This window comes from Ceratotherium simum, chromosome 13 (genome assembly GCF_057802395.1).
Source record: "Ceratotherium simum simum isolate JZ-2026a chromosome 13, ASM5780239v1, whole genome shotgun sequence".
In the NCBI taxonomy this organism is placed as follows: Eukaryota; Metazoa; Chordata; class Mammalia; order Perissodactyla; family Rhinocerotidae; genus Ceratotherium; species Ceratotherium simum.
The window spans coordinates 32940860-32960117 of NC_141912.1; the positions used below are offsets into that span (position 1 = coordinate 32940860).

The 19258-nt window shown below is 51.3% G+C and overlaps 3 protein-coding genes across 5 annotated transcripts; 2 read left to right on the plus strand and 1 right to left on the minus strand.

Moving 5' to 3' along the window:
* Nucleotides 1-9252: 9252 nt before the first annotated feature.
* On the plus strand, nucleotides 9253-10562 carry LTA (lymphotoxin alpha). Its single transcript, XM_014782980.2, has 3 exons — nucleotides 9253-9432; nucleotides 9523-9628; nucleotides 9868-10562. The coding sequence occupies exons 1-3, from the start codon at nucleotides 9334-9336 to the stop codon at nucleotides 10278-10280; spliced, it is 618 nt and encodes a 205-aa protein (XP_014638466.1). The 5' UTR covers nucleotides 9253-9333; the 3' UTR covers nucleotides 10281-10562.
* A 1625-nt stretch (nucleotides 10563-12187) lies between these two features.
* TNF (tumor necrosis factor) lies at nucleotides 12188-15003 on the plus strand. Its single transcript, XM_004424372.3, has 4 exons — nucleotides 12188-12588; nucleotides 13177-13222; nucleotides 13408-13455; nucleotides 13781-15003. Exons 1-4 carry the CDS (start codon nucleotides 12403-12405, stop codon nucleotides 14200-14202), a joined length of 702 nt encoding a protein of 233 aa, XP_004424429.1. The 5' UTR covers nucleotides 12188-12402; the 3' UTR covers nucleotides 14203-15003.
* A 2039-nt stretch (nucleotides 15004-17042) lies between these two features.
* LTB (lymphotoxin beta) lies at nucleotides 17043-18975 on the minus strand. Of its 3 annotated transcripts, XM_087438329.1 has the most exons (5): nucleotides 18814-18975; nucleotides 18340-18391; nucleotides 18075-18146; nucleotides 17837-17926; nucleotides 17043-17672 (listed from the first exon to the last, which is right to left on the minus strand). In XM_087438329.1, the coding sequence occupies exons 1-5, from the start codon at nucleotides 18973-18975 to the stop codon at nucleotides 17218-17220; spliced, it is 831 nt and encodes a 276-aa protein (XP_087294455.1). In that variant the 3' UTR covers nucleotides 17043-17217. The 3 variants fall into 3 exon arrangements, with proteins under 3 accessions (XP_087294455.1, XP_004424428.2, XP_014638463.1); XM_004424371.3 differs by lacking the exon at nucleotides 17837-17926; XM_014782977.2 differs by lacking the exons at nucleotides 17043-17672; nucleotides 17837-17926; nucleotides 18340-18391.
* Between the last annotated feature and the right edge of the window lie 283 nt (nucleotides 18976-19258).

Sequence of the window (19258 nt, forward strand, 5' to 3'; positions counted from 1 at the left end):
CTCCGTGGTGTCGGGCCCCCAGCCCTGTTGGGGGTTCCCCTGAGATGAGGGCTGTTCACTTTCTCTGACCACACCGTTTCCGCTTCTGTGTCTCTTGTTTCCTAGGCTGATAAAAATACTGAGCCCTAGAGGCCCTGGCTTCCTCTGACCCCCTGGGGCCAGGCAGCAGGCATCCTGTCCAGCACGGTGGGGGCAGGGAGGGGGCCCTGGGATCCCCAAGGGATGACTCAGTGCCTACCATGAAACCCTGGGGAAGTGGAAGTGTGCGTATCTGCTCTCTAGAGCTGGAACGAGGAATTGATCCTCAGGGAGGATGCAGTGGGGTTCAGTTAGAGAAACACGATTGGGAGCAAGATTAGTGAGATTGGGGTGGGTTATTTGGGGGACTGGGGTTGGGGCAGGTTTGAGTTAAGTTAGAAAAAGGATCTGGAAGGGACTCTATTCAGTGCAGTTTAACGAAGCCTCCAGTAGCCTAAAGATAAATACAAACTTTGCTTCAAGTTTACATTCCAGTAGGAGAGGCAGGCCCATAGCTAACTGACCGTGATTCAAGGCAAGCTGAGTAGACGTTAGAGTAAGGTACAGCAGACTTAGAAAAGGGGGCGGTGAACTCCATCTGAAAGCACACGAGGTCTCTGAAAAGGGAGAGAGCATTTGAGCTGGTGCTGTTGAATGGGTAGGATTTCTGTGGGTGGAGGTGGATGGAAGGGCTCCAGAGGTAAATGAAGTGCCTTGAGCAGAGGCCAGGAGTCAGAAAACACAGTATGTTGAGGAAAAGTTGAGTGTCCCGAGGTAGATGAAGTACAGGTGTGAGGGAGCATGTGTTGAAGAAAGGACCACAGAATGCCAAGGCAAAGGATTTGGACTTCATCTGTGGGCAGTGGCACTGTGACAACTGTGAAGAAGAGGGAGGACAGGAAAGTGCTGTGGGAGTATAGACAAGGAGTAAAGAAGAAAACAGCTCTCACTCTTTGAACACCTACTATGTGTTAACCATGTCAAGCCCTTTACCTAACGTCAGTAATCCTGCCAACAACTGTCCAAAAGGTGGTGGTGGATCTCCATTACAAAGATGAGGAAACTGAGGCTCATAAACCTACTGTAACTTGCCTAAGGCCACACAGCTAGAAAGTAGTGGAATTAGCATTAAACTCGTCTTACTCCAAAACTCGTGTACTTTGTACTTAGGTCCCAGTAACTCTAAATGGCATTAAAGGAGGGAACAGATTTCATAAACTTTGAGAGGATAAGTCATTAGGACATGACAACTGATTGGGTCCTGGGAGTGAGGGAAGAGGAGTCTTAGGTGACTCCAAATCTTGAACTGAGGGGATTGGAAAGATGATAATGCCCTAAACCAAGGAGGAGATGCGTGGCTGAGGGGAAAGATAAGCTAATTTCAGACGATCTATAAATTTTTATTAAGCAACCTTATAGGAGTGGGGCACTCTGCTAGATAGTGGGTATAAATGAAATAGTCACTGCTCTCATAGAACTTGTAGTCTAATGAGGGAAACGATGTACAAGTAACAACTACAGGTAATAATGGGAGCTGCACCTGCTTCAAGTAATAAAAGTGCTTGAAGAAGACCTGCTGAGTTTGAGGTGCTAGCATGATACTCAAGTGGAGATCTCTGGCAGGCAGATCTAGAGCTCGAGAGAGAAGTTTGAGCTGAAGGGATAGATTTGGGCATTGTTCCATTCCCAGTGGAGATTGAGCCTCTGAGTGGACAGGATCACCAAGAGAGGGGGTGATCAGCAGACCCCTGAGGATGATCAAAGAAGAGGAACCAGTAAAGGAGAGAGGTTGGGGGAGCAGTCAGAAGTAGGACAAGGGAGAGGTGTGCCAAGCAGAGCCTGGGCGGCTGCGTCTAATGCTTCAAAGAGGTCTGGCAGGGGAGGGTTGAAAAGATCCTTTGGGTTCAGGAACTAGACGATTACAAATTTTGAGAAAACAGTTTCCACTTACCAGAGGGGCAGAAATCGCTTTACATGGGTTGAGGAATGAGTAGGAGGTGAGGAAAGGGAGGTGGTGGGTACAAAGTCATAGAATGGTAAATACAGAAGATAACTAAGAATCTTCTCTAGTTCAACCCACAGATTTTACAGATGAGGAAAATTTTACTAGTTCCCGAAAAAGTAGTTAAGGGGGCTGGTCTTGAGACATCACACAGAAAAGGAAGGTGAGAGATGGAATGGACATTTGGGGGAGAAAGAGAGTCCAGGGAAGGATTTTTTATTTTCAAGAAATAAAATTGAGGGACCGGCCCTGTGGCACAGCAGTTAAGTGTCCACACTACGCTGCCGCGGCCCAGGATTCGCAGGTCCGGGCTCGCACTGACGCACCGGTTGTCAAGCCATGTTGTGGCAGCATCCCATATAAAGTGGAGGAAGATGGGCGTGGATGTTAGCCCAGGGCCAATCTTCCTCAGCAAAAAGGAGGAGGATTGGCATCGGATGTTAGCTCAGGGCTCATCTTCCTCACAAAAAAAGAAGAAGAAGAAGTAAAATTGAGTATGTAAAATGAAGGGAAGGCTCATGAAGAGAGAGAGATACTGAAAACATAAGGGGCGAAAGAATATAGTAAAGACAGAGAAAGTGGGATACAGAATCCAAAGGATCAGCCTTGGGCAGGAGAAAGAATCCTGAGTCAAGAAGAAAGGAAAGATGAAACATAAAGTGGAGGGAAAAGAAGAAAGTAAAGAGATCCACCTTGGATGACCTTAAGCTCAATAAAATAGCTGACAGCATCATCAACTGAGAGTAAAGAGGTAAGATGGAGGGTGTCATAGACATGGAGATTTAGAACATCACCTGCAGGAGTCTAACGGACTCACCAAAGCAGGATTAAGGAACACTGAGGGCCGGCCTCGTGGCTTAGCGGTTAAGTGCACGCGCTCTGCTACTGGCGGCCCGGGTTCGGATCCTGGGCGCGCACCAATGCACCGCTTCTCCGGCCATGCTGAGGCCGCGTCCCACATACAGCAACTAGAAGGATGTGCAACTATGACATACAACTATCTACCAGGGCTTTAGGGGAACAAAAAAAAGGAGGAGGATTGGCAATAGATGTTAGCTCAGAGCCGGTCTTCCTCAGCGAAAAGAGGAGGATTAGTATGGATGTTAGCTCAGGGCTGATCTTCCTCATAAATAAATAAATAAATAAATAAATAAATAAAGGAACACTGAGAGCTCTCCAAGGTTAGATGGCCAGGATTGGTAGTAGGCCTCTTAGGGTAACATGACTCTCTCCTGCAGTGCTTGGCAGCCTAGGAGAAAGACCAAGAATGAGACCATTGAGTTTACCCAAATCACGTTTTTCAAAGTCGTCTTGGTAGAAAATCAGGTAGATAAGTGATTCTAAAGTACTAGTGAAAGCAGATGAAATTTTTGACCATACAGTACAAGTTAAACCAAATAGACAAGCAAAACAAGGAAGGAAGAAGGAATTGGAAGTCTTGGTGAGAATGAAGAACTGATTTGATGGGAGGGAGAGAGAAGGAGATATGAAAGATGGGTGGTTGTGATGAGGGAAAATTCAGGGTTCAAGATCTCAAAGGTGTACCCCTTCCAAGTGATGCTGAGGTTTGAGGTACCACCTTGCCCATGGGTGGCTAAAGTGGAGCAGAGAAAGAGGCTGTAAAGCTCTTGGAGTTGAGCAAGTTGAAGCACTGAGAAGCCAGAGTGTAAGACTCACCTGATCGGTGTGGTTTTGAAGTCACTAAAGATGATGATAGAGGATGAGATATGGAGAGAAACTGAGCTGGATATACAAGTTGTTAAGTGCATGGTAGAGATGTTGGTGGAGAAGATTGTGCTGTGAAGACCGGAAGAGCATGGCAAATGCAAAAGGCATGGGCTTCAAGAGAGGAGGAAGAGGTTATCAGTTATGCAGAGAGGAGACAGAATAGTGGCCTCTCCTCTGCCCCCTGCCCCTAGTGATGGCGGTGGAAGAAAGAGCAGCCTTCACCAAAGAAAGAAGGAGCATCCTTAGGGAAAAGCTAGGTTTCAAAGTGCCAAAGGAAGATGCTTTCAAAAATGAAATAGAGGGTTTGAGTACATGAGGAGTTACATAGAATATTGTGAAATGGACTGGTAGAAGCGTCCATTGTGGGGTAGGGAATCACATCCAGGGAGGTTAAATCCCAGTGAGAGTTCTGGAGAAGAAGAAAAAGTGTGGAGGGTTTTGCTTCTGGAAGCAAGAGGCTGCTGCTTCAGGAATTTAGACACATTGCATTTATTGTGAGGGAAATCCTTGAAGGCGTCTTAGGGGGGTGCACAAGATAAGGTATCTCTTCCAGTTCCATGGCTTTAAATGCCATCTTCATGTTGACGACTCCCACTGTTCTCTTTCTAGTTCTGACTTTGCCTCTGAAATGCAGACTCATATCCAGCTGCCAAGTGACATTTCCACGTGGATGTGTGTCCAGTAGATTTAGACTTAACACATCCAAAATTGAACTCTTGGTTCTCCCACCCCATCAGAATCCTGCTTTTCTCCCCGTCTCCCCATCTTCCACGCCCTCCCCATCCATCTAATCCGTCATCTGGTTCTGTCAATTCTACCCCTGAAATATATCCCATTATATCCCAAATTTATCTGCGTCTCTCTGTCTTCATGGCTGCCACCATCGTCTCTCCAAGACTACTGCAACTGCCTGCTAACTGGTGTCCCAGCTTTCAGTCTTGCCCCTGCAGTCCAGTCTAAGCACAGGAGCAACAATGATTTTTTAAAAGCGTAAATCCAATTACCTCTGCCTCACACCCATCTCTTTCTCTCACATGTACACACACACTGACACCCTCCAACACTTCCCATTGTTGATTAAAATCCAGATGTTTTACTTCTCCTTGCTTGGCTCTGTGTGACCTGGCCCCTGCCCTCCTCTCTGACCTAATCTCCCACCCCTCTCCCACTCTCTCTGCTTCAGCCACACTGGCCCCCTTTCTGTTCCTCAACACCCCCAGCTCATGTCCACCTTCCAGCATTTGCAGTAGCTCTTCCCTTTGCCTGGAATGCTTCTCCCCCAGACCTTCACCCAATCACTCTTACTTGTCATTTGGGTCTCAGCTTAAATGCCACTTCCTCAGGGAGGACTTTCCTGACTACTGTGTCTAAAGTAGTTCTCAGCCATTCTTATCACGTGCCCTATTTTATTTCCTCATAGCACTACTTACTGATTTCTTCTTCAGTGTATTTCTTTTTTGCCTTGCCTCACTAGCATGTAAGCCCCATGAGTGCCAGAACCTTGTCTGACTTGATTGCCGCTATAGAACAGTGCCCAGCACATAGTAGGAATTCAATAAATACTTATTAAATGGAGGGAAGGATAGATAATGGAATAAAGCAGTATAAAGCTCAACTTTAGGTTTGTGGCTCAGATTGGACTTACATTTAGAGTCAGGTTTAATTATAAAGTTAGGAATGGGGATGAGTCAAGATTAGCTCTACAATCAGGGTTGGGTTAGTTTAGAGGATAAGTTTTAGTTGAGGATTCACTTATTGGGATGTGTTTAGATTTGAGGTTAGGGTTGAGTCTGAGTTGTGATTTGGGTTGAGGTTAAATTTGGGTTAGGGTCAAAGTTGGTATTAAAACCCATTTAGGTTTTGAGGCAAGTTCAAATTTGAGGCTAATGTCATTTCAGCCTCAGTTGGAGGCCTCAGAGATTTCGTTGGTTTCTCCACAGAGACCACTATAGAGACTGTATGTCCCTGAGTTTGGGGCACAAGACTCCAGTCATCACCCCTCCCACCCAGGGAAAGCCCCAAACCAACTGTTGGTCTCCTCAAGAAAGAAACCGAATTTCACACAACCTCCGAAACTGAGATTGAAACCAAGATTGGCCCATCTCAAGGAGCATCCTTCAGCACATCGTAAACGCCCGTGACACAGAGCCTCAGCCCAGTTCTTGCCCTTCCTTCCTCTCTGTCTCTCATGTCTCCCCATCACTCCTTCTCACCTTCCCCTTTTTGTCCCTCAATTCCACAGTCTTCCTCTCTGACCTAAGTCTCTCCCATTCTCTCTGTTTCTCACTGTTAATTACAACACTGTTTTATATTTTAATATAGCTGAGGTCTCTCAGTCCATCAGCTCCTACCATTAGAGAGGCAGAAAGAGACAACAGAAAGAAAAAGAGACCCACAGAGAAAGAGGGACACAGAGAAAAGGAAAGGAGCAGGGACCAAGAGGGAAACCAACAGTGACACAAGACATAGTCAAGTTAAAAGAATAAGAAGCAGCCAAGATACAGGCCAAGATATTTAAAAGAGGCGTCTGTGACTGCTCTTCTTCCATCACATCTGGTCAGCCTCCAAGACCAGTAGATTTTGCCTAGAAACTCTTCTTTTCCATTCTCCTGCTGCTGCCTTGATATAAATGCAGGCTCTTGTCATCTCCTTGCTGGTTTATTGCAAAACTCTCCTAACTGGTATTCAAACTTCCAGTTTCCCCCCTTGCCCTGCAATTCCCATACCCCAATCCATTCTTCACGTAGCTTCCAGACTCATTTTTCTAGTATACTAATCTGCATGGGTCCCTCTCTCACTTAAAATTTTTGGTGGCTCCTCATCATAATTAGAATGAAATCCAAACTTCTTTTTTTGGTTTTCAACCGCTCAGGATGTGTTCTCAGCTCACCTCCCGAGCCACAACTCTGCTCCTTCTATTTGTACCCAGTTGCACATCTCAGCAGACTTCATAGTCTCTTTTACCTCCAGTCTTTGCACAGACTATTTCTTCCATCTGGAACTTTCCTCACCATCTTCTTTGCTCAATACTTGATGCCTGAATCACCTCTTCCCCAGGCCAAAGTTTGATGGCTTTTCTATGGGCTGCCATAAGCCCAGTGTCATGGAACTTATCACACTTTACTGTAATTATCTGATAACTTAACACACTGATCTTTGAGCTCCTGGAGGTCAGCAGACTGTCTTTCGCATCTGTATCCTTGTACAAGGTGCTCAGTAAATGTTTGTGGAATAGAGAGAAAGCTAAAGAGATGGAATGAGAATGAAAAGTAATAACAGATAAGACTAGTAAGGCATGAAAGGCAAAGTTGCAGGGCCTCAAGTAGGAGGAGGAAAATAGGAGAAATAGCTTATATACACCCTGAATGGTAATTCTGTGCCACAGGACCGCAAGACCCTTTGGGAACTCTGTGCCAAAGGAGAACAGCAATGTGCCCAGTGCAACATGGGAGGACTTTAGCCTCCATCACCACTATCCTCAGCACCAGCCCCTCCAAAACCCTCCACATGAAAGCATAACAACATCAGTAAGAGTAATAATGATATTTGAGGTGGCCAATTGTTATTTCCTCAATCTTATGAAAGGTGAATAAAATCATCTTTAGAAACCTTGTTGTTTTAAACCTGCAACTTACAAGCTAAGTGAAAACTGGCTCATGTTCAAGAATGTTCATATCAGCGTTTTTCATATTAGCCAAAAAATGGAAACAAACCAAATGCCCATCAGTAGAAGAATGGATAAATATAATAGAATATTACATTGCAATTTAAAAAAACACTACTGATATGTGCAACCACATAGATGAATCGCACAAACATAATGCCAAGTGAAAGAAGCCAAACACAAACGAGTACATTCTGTGTGATTTCATTTATATGAAGTTCAAAAGCAGGAAGAACTAATCTATGATAGTAGAGGTCAGAAAGTGATTGGTTATCTTTGGAGGGTATCAGCTCAGAGGGGGCACGAGAGAACCTTCTGGGGACCTGATAATATGTTGGACTAGCTGGTGGCTACATGGCTATACACAGGTGGAAAAGTTCATCAGGCTGTCACTTAGGAGGTGTGCACACCTCACTGCACCTAAGTTCTATATCAGTAAAAGGGGGAAATCCTTCATGATTTTAAAAGTGTATTGACTCATGGCAGCTAGACTGTTGGTGGTGAACACGATGCAGTCTATACAGAAGTCGAAATATAATGATGTACACTTGAAATTGATATAATGTTATAAACCAGTGTTACCTCAATAAAAAAAAATGATGTATTGACTCTGCAAATGCTAAGTCCCTTAGCTGTTGCCACCCCACCCTAGGTCAACACTCTTAAGATCTTCCTGTGTGGAATTCCAAAGCTTCCCCGGTAGAGAACTCTGGAAGTTGTCCCCCACATTCCTGGATCCTGGCGTGTGTTTGGGGTTATATAAATCTGATCTTTGGGGGCCCCTAAGGTCAGGATGAGGTGGAGGGCATCCTCAGGAGTGAGATGACACCTCAGCATACATGAGTGCATGGCCTCACCCCTGGGTAGGGAACCGTGACACTTATCTTCCAAACCAGGACACTTTTGAGAGCGAAAGGGGCTCCAAGAATATTTTCACCAGGACAGCAGGCATAAACCAGGATGTCCCAGGCACAGGGGTATATAATGGAACTTCTTGATAGGAAACCAGCCAGAGGACCTGGAAAGTACACATACTGGGACAAGTGTGATTTGAACCATTTGGGACAAGGACGGGGGTACAGAGAAGGAAATGGGCCCAGAGAGAAGCCTGTAATCAGCCAAGGGTGCAGAGGTGTTATATATAATCACTCTTCAGGGAACCAGGCCTCCAGCCCACACCCCAGCTGCTCCCCCTTCTCCTCCCCCGAATTGACTGTCCCTTCTCAGGAACTCCTAAGCCTGACCCTGCTCCCTGGCCCTCCCAGCCCACGGTTCCCCTGACCCCACTCCCTTTCCCAGAACTCAGTCATCTGAGCCCCCAGCCTGCGGTTCTCTCCTAGGCCTCAGCCTTTCCTGCCTTCGACTGAAACAGCAGCATCTTCTAAGCCCTGGGGGCTTCCCCGGGCCCCAGCCCCGGCCTAGAACCCGCCCGCCGCCTGCCACGCTGCCACTGCCGCTTCCTCTATAAAGGGACCCAGGCGTCCCAGCCCAGGGGCCCTGCACAGCAGGTGAGACTCTCCGGCCCCATCTCCTTGGGCTGCCCAGGCGGCGGACTCCTTCCCTGGGCAGGCGTTCGGCCCCTCAGCGTGCACCCCGGCCCCTCCTGCACTCCTGCCTGGGCCTGGGCCTCGGTGGGTTTGGTTTTGGTTTGTTCCCCTCTCTCTGATGCTCCGTCTGTCAGTCTCCTTCTCTGTGCCTCTTTCACACGTTTTCTGTTTCTGCCGCGACCCTTCTCTGTTCCCTTCTCTGCTCTGTTTCTCTTTCTGTCTCCCCCTGCTCACCTCGGGGTTTCCCTGACTGCATCTTGTCCCCTTCTCTGTCTCTCGCCCTGTGTCTCGTGGTGGCTGTCTCCGCGGGCAGGAGGCCTGTCTTCCGCAGCGCCCCGCCCCGCTCACTGTCTCTCTCTCTGCAGGTTCTCCCCATGACACCATCTGGACGTCTCTACCTCCCGAGGGTGTGCGGCACCCCCCTCCTCCTCCTCCTTCTGGGGCTGCTGCTGGCCCTGCCGCCTGAGGCCCAGGTGAGGCAGCAGGAGAATGGGGGCTGTGGGGGAGGCCCAGCTGAACCTTGGTCCAGCCCTAGAGCCTCCCTCAACTCTGTTCTCCCTTAGGGGCTCCCTGGTGTTGGCCTGTCACCTTCAGCAGCCCGGACTGCCCATCAGCACCCCCAGAAGCACTTCACCCAAGACACCCTCAAACCTGCCGCCCACCTTGTTGGTAAACATCCACCTGACCTCCCAGACATGTAGCCCCAGCTCTCCTCCTAACCCCCCTTCAGGGACCCAAGCATCCACTCCACCTCTCCCTCAACTTCCCCAACTCCCAAATCAGAGGCATCCCACTGGCATCTGTCCTCCTAACCATCCCCTAGGAACTCAGTCCAGCACCTGCTTCCTTAGGGATTGAGACCTCTGACCCCCAGGTCTTTGACCCCCATCCCCAATGGCTCTTCCTAGGAGACCCCAGCACCCAGAACTCGTTGCGCTGGAGAGCGAACACGGATCGTGCCTTCCTCCGCCATGGCTTCTCTTTGAGCAACAATTCCCTCCTGGTCCCCACCAGTGGCCTCTACTTCGTCTACTCCCAGGTGGTCTTCTCTGGGGAAGGCTGCTTCCCCAAGGCCACCCCGACTCCTCTCTACCTGGCCCATGAGGTCCAGCTCTTCTCCTCCCAGTACCCCTTCCATGTGCCTCTCCTCAGCGCTCAGAAGTCCGTGTGCCCAGGGCCACAGGGACCCTGGGTGCACTCGGTGTACCAGGGGGCTGTATTCCTGCTCACCCAGGGAGACCAGCTATCCACTCACACAGACGGCATCTCCCACCTACTCCTCAGTCCCAGTAGCGTCTTCTTTGGAGCCTTTGCTCTGTAGAAAAATCCAGAAAGAAAAAAAAATTGGTTTCAAGGCCTTCTCCCTATTTTGCCTCCATTCTGACCATTTCAGGGGTCACCACATCTCTCCTTTGACCATTCCAACAGTCTCAAGCCTTCCCCACTCACATCACCTGGAGCTTCCAAAAGAAGGAATTCTAGGCACCCCAGGGGACCACACCTCCCTGAACTACCCCGGGTGCTTGGCTGAGGATTTTAAGCCTGCCTAGAATTCCCTCCCAGAACTCTTCATCTGTCCTACCAGTCTAGGGGGGGCCTAGCCCTAGACATGGAGGGGGAACAGACATGTGGGGGAGTTTGGGTGGATGACTGGAGGCAGGGAGGGGGGATTATTTATGAAGGGAAAATTAAATTATTTATTTATGGAGGATGGAGAGAAGGGAATAATAGAGGGATATGAAGAAGAGAGAGAGAAATATGCCCAATAGATGAAAAGAGGTTGTCGGCACAAGGATGACCTAGCGAGAGAGAAATAAAGTGGGTCTGAGGGACCGAGGGGCTCTAGAAGGAAGCGAAAGGCTCTTACGAGCCAGTCATTGCTTGACTAGACACCCCACAAGGAGACATCTGCGCCCTCGTTGAAGCCCAATAAACCTCCTTTCTCTGAAATGCTGTCTGTCTGTGTCTGTCTGTCTGGGAGGGGAGAATTTCCCAGGTCTCTCTAAGGAAAGGAGGGAGGACAGAGGCCTCAGAGGGGACAGGAGCTGTGGACATACAAGGAGATAAAGGGGCCTGAGGAGCTCTGGGGAAATGTGGCGAACTCACAGGGGCGGGGCAGCTAGATAGCCCCAGGGGAACCAAAGGATAAGCTGAGAAGACAAAGGGAAAATGAGGGTCCAAGGTCTGGAGGGGTGGAGGTCAGGGGAGCCCGGGCAAATATGGCCACAGGTAGAGGCTCCGAGGAATGGGGGGTTACAGGAGGCCTCTGGGGAGAAGGGATCATACCACAGGGTATTCAGGGCCATGGAGGTGGAGCACAGGGACCCCCTGGAAGACATGGCCATGCGCAGAGCCCTGAGGAGTGGGAAAGCCTCCAAGGCTGGGAGCTGAGGATACAGGAAACATCTGAGGAGACATGGTCATGCACAGGGGCTCTGAGGCCTAGAGCTGTCTCCAGGAATCTGGAGGGAGCAGGAGTTCTTTGGGGATACACAGCCACACGGGGGCTCTGAGGGGTGGGGGGCTTCATGCAAAAATCGAGGCGTCAGATTCCCTTGGAAGCCAAGACTGAAACCAGCACCGTGAGTCCTTGGTCAGAATGAAAGAAGAAGGCCTGCCCTCGTGGGGTTCGTGAATTCCCAGGGTTGCTTTCACTCCCTCTGGGGTTGTCCCAGGCTTGTCCTGGCCATTCCCACCCAGCCCATCCAGAAGCTCCATCCATGCCCCTCACCTCAAGCTCCCCTTCCCCCAGCTCCTTTTCCCCAGGGACCCAAACACATGTAAGGACCCAGCACAACTTCCCCCCCAAGTTTTCTCCCCATCAAGGACTCAGCTTTCTGAAGCCCCTCTCATTGCTAGTTCTATCCCTACGTGTGTCCTGTACAGCAATCAGAGGGAAATGGCTCCCAAAAGAAATGGAGGCAATGGGAATTGTGGGGAGAGGAGAACTGGGGTCCAGCCTCCAGGGTCCTCCATACACAGTTACACAGTAACCGGCCCAGCAAGCCCCCTCAGAATCTGAGTGGGGAGAGTGGGAAGTATCCTTGATGCCTGGGTGTCCCCAACTTTCCAAACCTCCGCCCCCATGATGGAGAAGAAACCGAGACAGAAGGTGTAGGGCCCACTACCGCTTCCTCCAGATGAGCTCATGGGTTTCTCCACCAAGGAAGTTTTCCGCTGGTTGAATGAGAGCCTTTCCCCGCCCTCCTCTCGCCCGGGGCATATAAATGCAGCTGTTTGCACACCCAGCCAGCAGAAGCTCCCTCAGCGAGGACACCAGGGGACCAGCCAAGAGAGAGAGAAGCAACTTCAGAGACCCCTGGAAATAACCTCTCAGAGGACACACCCCCCGGACAAACAACCAGGCGATTTTCTCCCTCTAACACACGCCCCAGGGCTCCACCATCTCCCAGCTGAATTTGAGCCCCTCTGGAAAGGACACCATGAGCACTGAAAGCATGATCCGCGATGTGGAGCTGGCCGAGGAGGAGCTTGCCAGGAAGGCAGGGGGCCCCCAGAGCTCCAGACGGTGTTTGTGCCTCAGCCTCTTTTCCTTCCTCCTCGTCGCAGGAGCCACCACGCTCTTCTGCCTGCTGCACTTCGGGGTGATCGGCCCCCAGAGGGAAGAGGTGAGTGCCTTGCCAGCCTTGGCTCATTCTCCTACTCAGAGAGAAATGGGGGAGAAAGAGGAGGAGAGGTGGGGGGGGAAGAGGTGTGTTGATGGGGAGGGGTGGGAGGGAAAACATGGAGAAAGATGGGGAGGCAGAAGGAGATGTGGAGAGAGATGGAGGAAGACAGAGAGGGATGGTGAGATGGGGTGCTTGGCACATGGAAGGTGCTCACTAAACATTTGTGGAATGAATGAATGAGCAAGCAGATATATGTATATAAAGAGAGATGTGGGGTGTGAGAAGAGAGATGGGGAAAAAACAACTAATATGAATAAAGATGGTGAGACAGAACGAGATATGGGAGATATGAAAGATAAGGAGAGAGATGAGGGAAAGAGATAAGGAAAGATAAAGATAGGATGTCTGGTACATGGAAGGAACTCAATGAAAGAGTTGTTGAATGGATGGAGGGATGAATAAATGGATGAATGGAGAGAGAAAACTAGACACATCAGGGCAGAGAGTACGGGCTAGGTAAACAGCCTGGCTGTTTCTCCCTTAGGGATGACTTTCTCTGATGCTAATCCTCTCTCTTCTCCCCAACAGTTACCAAATGGCTTCCCGTTTAACAACCCTCTGGCCCAGACACTCAGTAAGTGTTTCCAAAACCTCTCCTAATTCTGGGTTTGAATGAGGGTGGGGGTTAGTCCTGGGAGGGAAGCAGTGGGGGAAATTTAGAGTTTTGTTTTTGGGGGAGGAGGAATGGAGGTCAAAGTAGCAGGATATTTTCTGGGAAGCTTAAGGGTCTCACCTTTTTGTTTTCCTTTTCCTCCTCAGGATCATCTTCTCGAAACCCAAGTGACAAGCCTGTAGCCCATGTTGTAGGTAAGAGTTCCGAGGATGTGTCTGGGGGATGAAGAAGCAGATGGGATATGGAGGAATAGGATTTGGGGGCTGAACCCAGGCTGAGAGTAGACAAAGCTTGGGGACAGTGTGACAAGGATTCGCTGCGCTCCAGGAGAGGGTGAAGGAACAGCACAGGCCTTGAGGGGGATACTCAGAACCTCATGGCCAGATGGGATGTGGAAAGACAGACAGGGGACAGGAACCGGATGTGGGAGGTGGGCAGAACTTGAGGGCCAGGATGTGGAGAGTGGAACTGACAGGGTCACACTGACTCACTTCTCCCTCTTTCTCTCTCTCCCTCCAGCAAACCCTCAAGCCGAAGGGCAGCTCCAGTGGCTGAGCGGGCGTGCCAATGCCCTCCTGGCCAATGGCGTGGAGCTGACAGACAACCAGCTGGTGGTGCCAGTGGACGGGCTGTACCTTATCTACTCCCAGGTCCTCTTCAGAGGCCAAGGCTGCTCTTCCACCCATGTGCTCCTCACCCACACCATCAGCCGCTTCGCCGTCTCCTACCAGACCAAGGTCAACCTCCTCTCTGCCATCAAGAGCCCTTGCCAGACGGAGACCCCAGAAGGGGCTGAGGCCAAGCCCTGGTATGAGCCCATCTACCTGGGAGGAGTCTTCAAGCTGGAGAAGGGTGATCGACTCAGCGCCGAGATCAATCTGCCCGACTATCTGGACTTTGCTGAGTCTGGGCAGGTCTACTTTGGGATCATTGCCCTGTGAGGGGGCAGGACATCTGTCCTCGCCCACCTCAATTCCTTTATTATCCACTCCTTCAGACCCCCTCATCCCCTTCTGGTTTAGAAAGGGAATTAGGGGCTCAGGGCCAGGCCCCAAGCTTAGAACTTGAAACAACAACACTTAGAAACCTAGAATGCAGGGATGTGTGACCTGGAAAATGGGGCACTGGCCACCACCAAGAATTCAAACTGGGGCTTCCAGAGCTCACTGAGGGGCTCAGGTTTGGATCCCTTAATACAACCTGGGACATCTGGAATGTGGGGCCCAGGGAACCTTTGGTTCTGGCCAGAACACTTCAGAACATCCCTTGAGATCTCACCTAGAACTTGACAAGAGTGGACCTCAGGCATCCCTTTTTTCAAATCTGTCCAGACTCTTCCCTGAGATGTAGAGCCCAGGCCCTCCCCCACGGGGCAGTCTCCCTCTATTTATGTTTGCACTTGTGATTATTTATTATTTATTTATTATTTATTTATTTACTAATGAATGTATTTATTCAGGAGGTGGAAGTTTCCTGGGAGACCCAACATAGGGGCTGCCTTGGCTCAGACATGTTTTCTGTGAAAACGGAGCTGAACTGTAGGCTGTTCCCACCTGGCCTCCTGGCCTCTGTGCCTCCTTTTGCTTATGTTTTTAAATAATATTATCTGATCAAGTTGTCTAAATAATGCTGATTTGGTGACCGACTGTCGCTACATCGAGGAACCTCTGCTCCCCAGGGGAGTTGTATCTGTAACCGCCCTACTGGTCAGTGGCGAGAAATAAAGTATGCTTAGAAAAGAAACAAGGTCTCTTTCTTGGAATTAATTCTGCATCTGCTCTCCCTGAGGGTGGGAGGCCACTCCCTGAAGTCCTTTCTCCACAAGGCTTAAGATCCCTGGACCTAGTCCCCAGTCCTCCAATTACTGGGGCTCAGGAGACTGGACGTGAAACAATTCTTAGACTAATATGCCCCTCCCCCAGGAAACGGGAGCCCGAACCTAATTTCCTTTCCCTCAGGGCGTGGGAATTTCCAACTCTGGGAATTCCAATCCCAGCCGGGGAAGTCCTGCAGCTCAGGTGCTCAGGTGAGATTTCCGGCTGTTGCTGCCTGAGGGAGAGCCAGGGAAGGGCCACATTCTCAGGCACCTGAATCACAGCCAAGGCACTAGACATTCAGACACCTGGGCTCCAAATCATCCTGATCCCTGGCCCCTCAGCCAGCCCTGTCCTAACTGTGCGACCTGAACCAGTCACTGAACCTCATCTATCAAATGGAGATAGGAACCACCACATATGGGGCCATGAGAGAACAGAAGACCTAAGCTACCTCAGCGCACCTAGCACGGCACTTAGCGTAGTAAGCACTCAGTGAATTCTGGCTTTCTACCTTTATCCAGCCCCCAGCTGTTCTATCCCCTTCCATCTTTCAGCGGGTAGAATTGAAGAGACTGAAGAAAATTTAAAAACAGGTATAAGATGTGAGTGAAGGACTCACATGCCAGCTCACTCCAATTTTCTTGGAGAATGATGAGAGGAGGGATGTGAGGTAGATGAACTGAAAAGAAAAAAGCACTCCCTCCCCCAGAAGGGTCTTTTGGACACAGAGTCAAAGACAAATATGGAGTCAGAAATGTAGACCCAGAGAGTGGAAGCCCCCATTGGGCTCAGAAGTTGGGCTTTCTTTCCTGCCAGGGTAGCCAGGCAGGGGAAAATCGTGTGGTGTCCCCCAGGGGTAGGGTGACACAGTTAGGGCCTTGGGTCCCCCTCTGCCTCCTCCAGCCCAGGGCTGAAAGTCGGTCATAGAGTGAAGGGGCTGCTGTTACTCACCCCGAGGCCCTCACACTTGCCCACTTACAGGAAGGGGACCTGAAGTGTGAAAGAGGGGTGAGGACTTTCCATCCCACCATGGACAGGGCCAGATGGCCTCAGTTTTTCCCCCTCCCCTCCTCCCCAGGTTCTCCCCAGTGTCCTCAGGCACTACCCGCACCCTATCTCTCTCTCTCAATCACCCTCCCCCTTCACACACCATGAGCTGTGGTTCTTGCTCCTTGGAGAAGAGTTGGCTGTGGGGTAGTAGCTAAAGGGGTCTTCAGGTAACCAGCAGGGGAGAAGTGCTGGGTCCCTCTCTCAGTAGTTCACCTCAGTACTTCACTCCTCAGCCATATTTGGGTTTACTCTGCACTGGGCCTTTCTTTTTTCTTTACTTTTCTTTCTTTCTTTCTTTCTTTTTTTTTTTTTTTGAGGAAGATTAGCCTTGAGCTAACATCTGTTGCCAATCCTTCTCTTTTTTGCTAAGGAATATTGGCCCTGGGCTAACGAGATAACATTCGTGCGCATCTTCCTCTAGTTTATATGGGACACCGCCACAGCATGGCTTGATAATGGTGCGTTATGTCCGCACCCGGGATCCGAAGCTGCGAACCCCAGGCTGCAAAGCGGAGAGCACGAACTTAACTGCTAGGCCAGGGGGGACCCCTGCGCTGGGCCTTTCTGAGTGATGTTTGCCTTCCCCTGTAATGACCCCTCTCACTGTGAGGAGGAACTCAAGAGAAAAGGGAGGAGTGTGGAGTCTGGTGGGGACCAGGTGGCTCTGAGAATCAGGATGCTTGGAGATGCTTTGGGGTTTGAGGAGATCCCCTTCATTCTACCTCCAACTGGGCTAATGCTGGGGCAGGGCCCTTCCGAGGCAGGGGTGGGTGGGACCGGTAGACTGCCAGCCCAGTGAGCAGAGGCCATGCCAAGTGTTATGAACCGTTTCAGGCAACCAGAAAAGTACAGCGAATATTTAACCAACTCTTGTGTACCCACCCTGAATGAAGACAAGTTAACATCTCAGCATCTGTATTTGGCAGCACTAAAGCATTACATTCTTTATTTTCAACAGGCTCAGTATCAGTTTCCAGTCTCTTACATTTTTCCCATGGCCATGGGGTCCCTGGTGACTGGGTCCCCAATATCCGGACTGATTCCCACACTCCCACCGTGCATTCGTTTTCCCCGGGACGTGGGCGGCCCTCACCCCACCATCACGGCCCCAAAGAAGGTCTTCCCTCTCCTGTAGTCCACCATATCGGGATGACTGATGTTGACAAAGACCCTCTCACCCCTCCGGAGCTGCACCAGGCCGCCGAACCCCACGCTCGTGTACCAGAGGGGCCCGTACTCGCGCCTCCGGGCTGGGTCCACGACCGGGGTCACGGTCTCGGCACCCTCGAGCAGCAGCTCGGGAGCTCCCGGCCCGTAGGCACCCCCTGCCCGGTACAGCCGGCTGTGCAGCGTGACCGAGTGGTCGAGGGGGCCCCCGCCGGCAGGGGGCGCCCGGCCTCGGTAACCGACGTGACAGTAGAGGTAATAGATGCCGTCCTGCGGGAGAGCCAGCCCCTCAGAGCCGGAGAACTGCGTTCCGCTCCTTAGAAATGCCTCTTCTTTCTTCGCTTCCCAGCCTAGCCCCTGCCCTTTGGTCCAAGCGCCTGCGAAGAAACGGGCCTGTGAGCTCTCGGGAATCCGATCCTGAGAGGAGCGATCCAGGCCCGGGACTTCTGCGGGGGGCGGGGCGGGGAGGGGCTAAGGGGAGGGGGACCTTTAACCCCTGCAGGAACCGAGCCGGGGAAGGGGAGTGGGGTGCTGGTGCTACCTCTGCAATGAGTATGAGTTGGGGACTGAGGGCACCCGGGTGTGGGGTGCGGAGCGCTGTGGTGGGGAGATCCAGGCCGGGTTTTGCATGCTCCAGGAGGGAAGCAAGCGGAAGGGTGGGCTCTTTAGGGGGAGAGGTGGTGAGGCGGCTCGGAAACCAAGCTCTGCAATAACAGAGCAAAAGGACTCTAACTGTGGGTGAGCAGACCTTGGACTATTGAGGTCTCTGAGATTCTTACCTATGAGATGGGCAGCCGGGAGCCTAGGGCTGACATCTGTTTCTGCCTCCTCCTCTGGGAGCTCCTGGGACCCTGGAAGGGGCGAAGAGTCCATGATTGAGGTAGGGCAGTCACCCACGCACAGTCCCCCTGAGGGGACAGGGTGCCAGGGCCCAGGGATGGGTCACCTGGGTTCCTGGAGGAAAAGTATCTGGGGATCCAGATGGGTGGGAGCTGGAAGTCCCTGAGGGCTGGAGCAGGGGAGGGGGAGATGGTCTGCTCTTACCCAATCGCAGCTGGGCCTGTGCCTGTGCTCCTGGGTCAGCGGTCCCTGTTACCTGGGTGGGTGGGGTCACAGTGCTCAGAGTTCAGTCTTAGCTAACGCCAACCCCACCCTTTCCAACATAGACCCAAGCTCCAGGCCTGGGGTTTCTCCTACCAGCCCCATCCCCAACGTACCTCTCCCTGGAAGAGAGAGCAAGCAAGGCATGGGTACTTGGGCAGAGCGACAGAGGCCTGAGTATGTCTTGGGAAGGGAAGAAGAGACAGACAGACGACCAGGAAGGGGCTTGGAGACATGAGGACACAACAGCCTCACAGGAATGTGGAAAGAGAGCCAGCCAGAAACAGACAAGACATCCCCACTGGGGACAACCAAACCAGCTGAGCAGGATGAGGCCAAGAAACTCCCGGGCATAGCCAGAGGTAAGTGAGCATCAGCAATAGACAGCCCTCTGGGGGACTTGTTGCAGCCACTCACCAGTCCTCCCTGCTCCTGAGGCACCAAGGCCAACACAGCCAGGACAGTGATAGGCACAGCCAGCAGCAGGGTCACCAGGGAAGTGGCTCCTGCCACAGCCAGCAGGAGGCAGCCCTTCCCCTGGGGCCTCCTACCCCGGCCCTCCAGCCCCAGTGTCCCCATTGAGACTGAGCCAGGGCCAGGGCAGGGGGGCTTTCATAGCTCAGGGGTGGGGCCACCCCTTCCCCATAGACCCACACACCTGGCTGGGACTTTCCACACACCCCTGCTCCCCTCACCCAGCTTCCTGTTTACCCAGAGCTAGGGTGGGGCAGCTGGATGCCTGGGTTCTCTGAACTGGGGAAGGAGTTGGGGTGAAGAGACAGGCTTTCAGGGTAGAGCTGGAGGGGGCCTTAGAGATCTTCTGGCTCAGCAGGGAGGGAAACAGGCCCAGGGCAGGAAGGTA

What these genes read in the sequence shown, in the direction of transcription:
- LTA (XM_014782980.2), top strand. Translation starts at nt 9,334, where the DNA reads ATGACACCATCTGGACGTCTCTACCTCCCGAGGGTGTGCGGCACCCCC. An exon ending in CCCTGCCGCCTGAGGCCCAG is followed by an intron (nt 9,433 to 9,522) that starts GTGAGGCAGCAG and finishes GTTCTCCCTTAG; the next exon opens with GGGCTCCCTGGTGTTGGCCT. An exon ending in ACCTGCCGCCCACCTTGTTG is followed by an intron (nt 9,629 to 9,867) that starts GTAAACATCCAC and finishes GGCTCTTCCTAG; the next exon opens with GAGACCCCAGCACCCAGAAC.
- TNF (XM_004424372.3), top strand. Translation starts at nt 12,403, where the DNA reads ATGAGCACTGAAAGCATGATCCGCGATGTGGAGCTGGCCGAGGAGGAG. An exon ending in TCGGCCCCCAGAGGGAAGAG is followed by an intron (nt 12,589 to 13,176) that starts GTGAGTGCCTTG and finishes TCTCCCCAACAG; the next exon opens with TTACCAAATGGCTTCCCGTT. An exon ending in GCCTGTAGCCCATGTTGTAG is followed by an intron (nt 13,456 to 13,780) that starts GTAAGAGTTCCG and finishes CTCTCCCTCCAG; the next exon opens with CAAACCCTCAAGCCGAAGGG.
- LTB (XM_087438329.1), bottom strand. Translation starts at nt 18,975, where the DNA reads ATGGGGACACTGGGGCTGGAGGGCCGGGGTAGGAGGCCCCAGGGGAAG. An exon ending in CTCAGGAGCAGGGAGGACTG is followed by an intron (nt 18,392 to 18,813) that starts GTGAGTGGCTGC and finishes CCACCCACCCAG; the next exon opens with GTAACAGGGACCGCTGACCC. An exon ending in AACTCATACTCATTGCAGAG is followed by an intron (nt 17,673 to 17,836) that starts GTAGCACCAGCA and finishes GTTTCTTCGCAG; the next exon opens with GCGCTTGGACCAAAGGGCAG.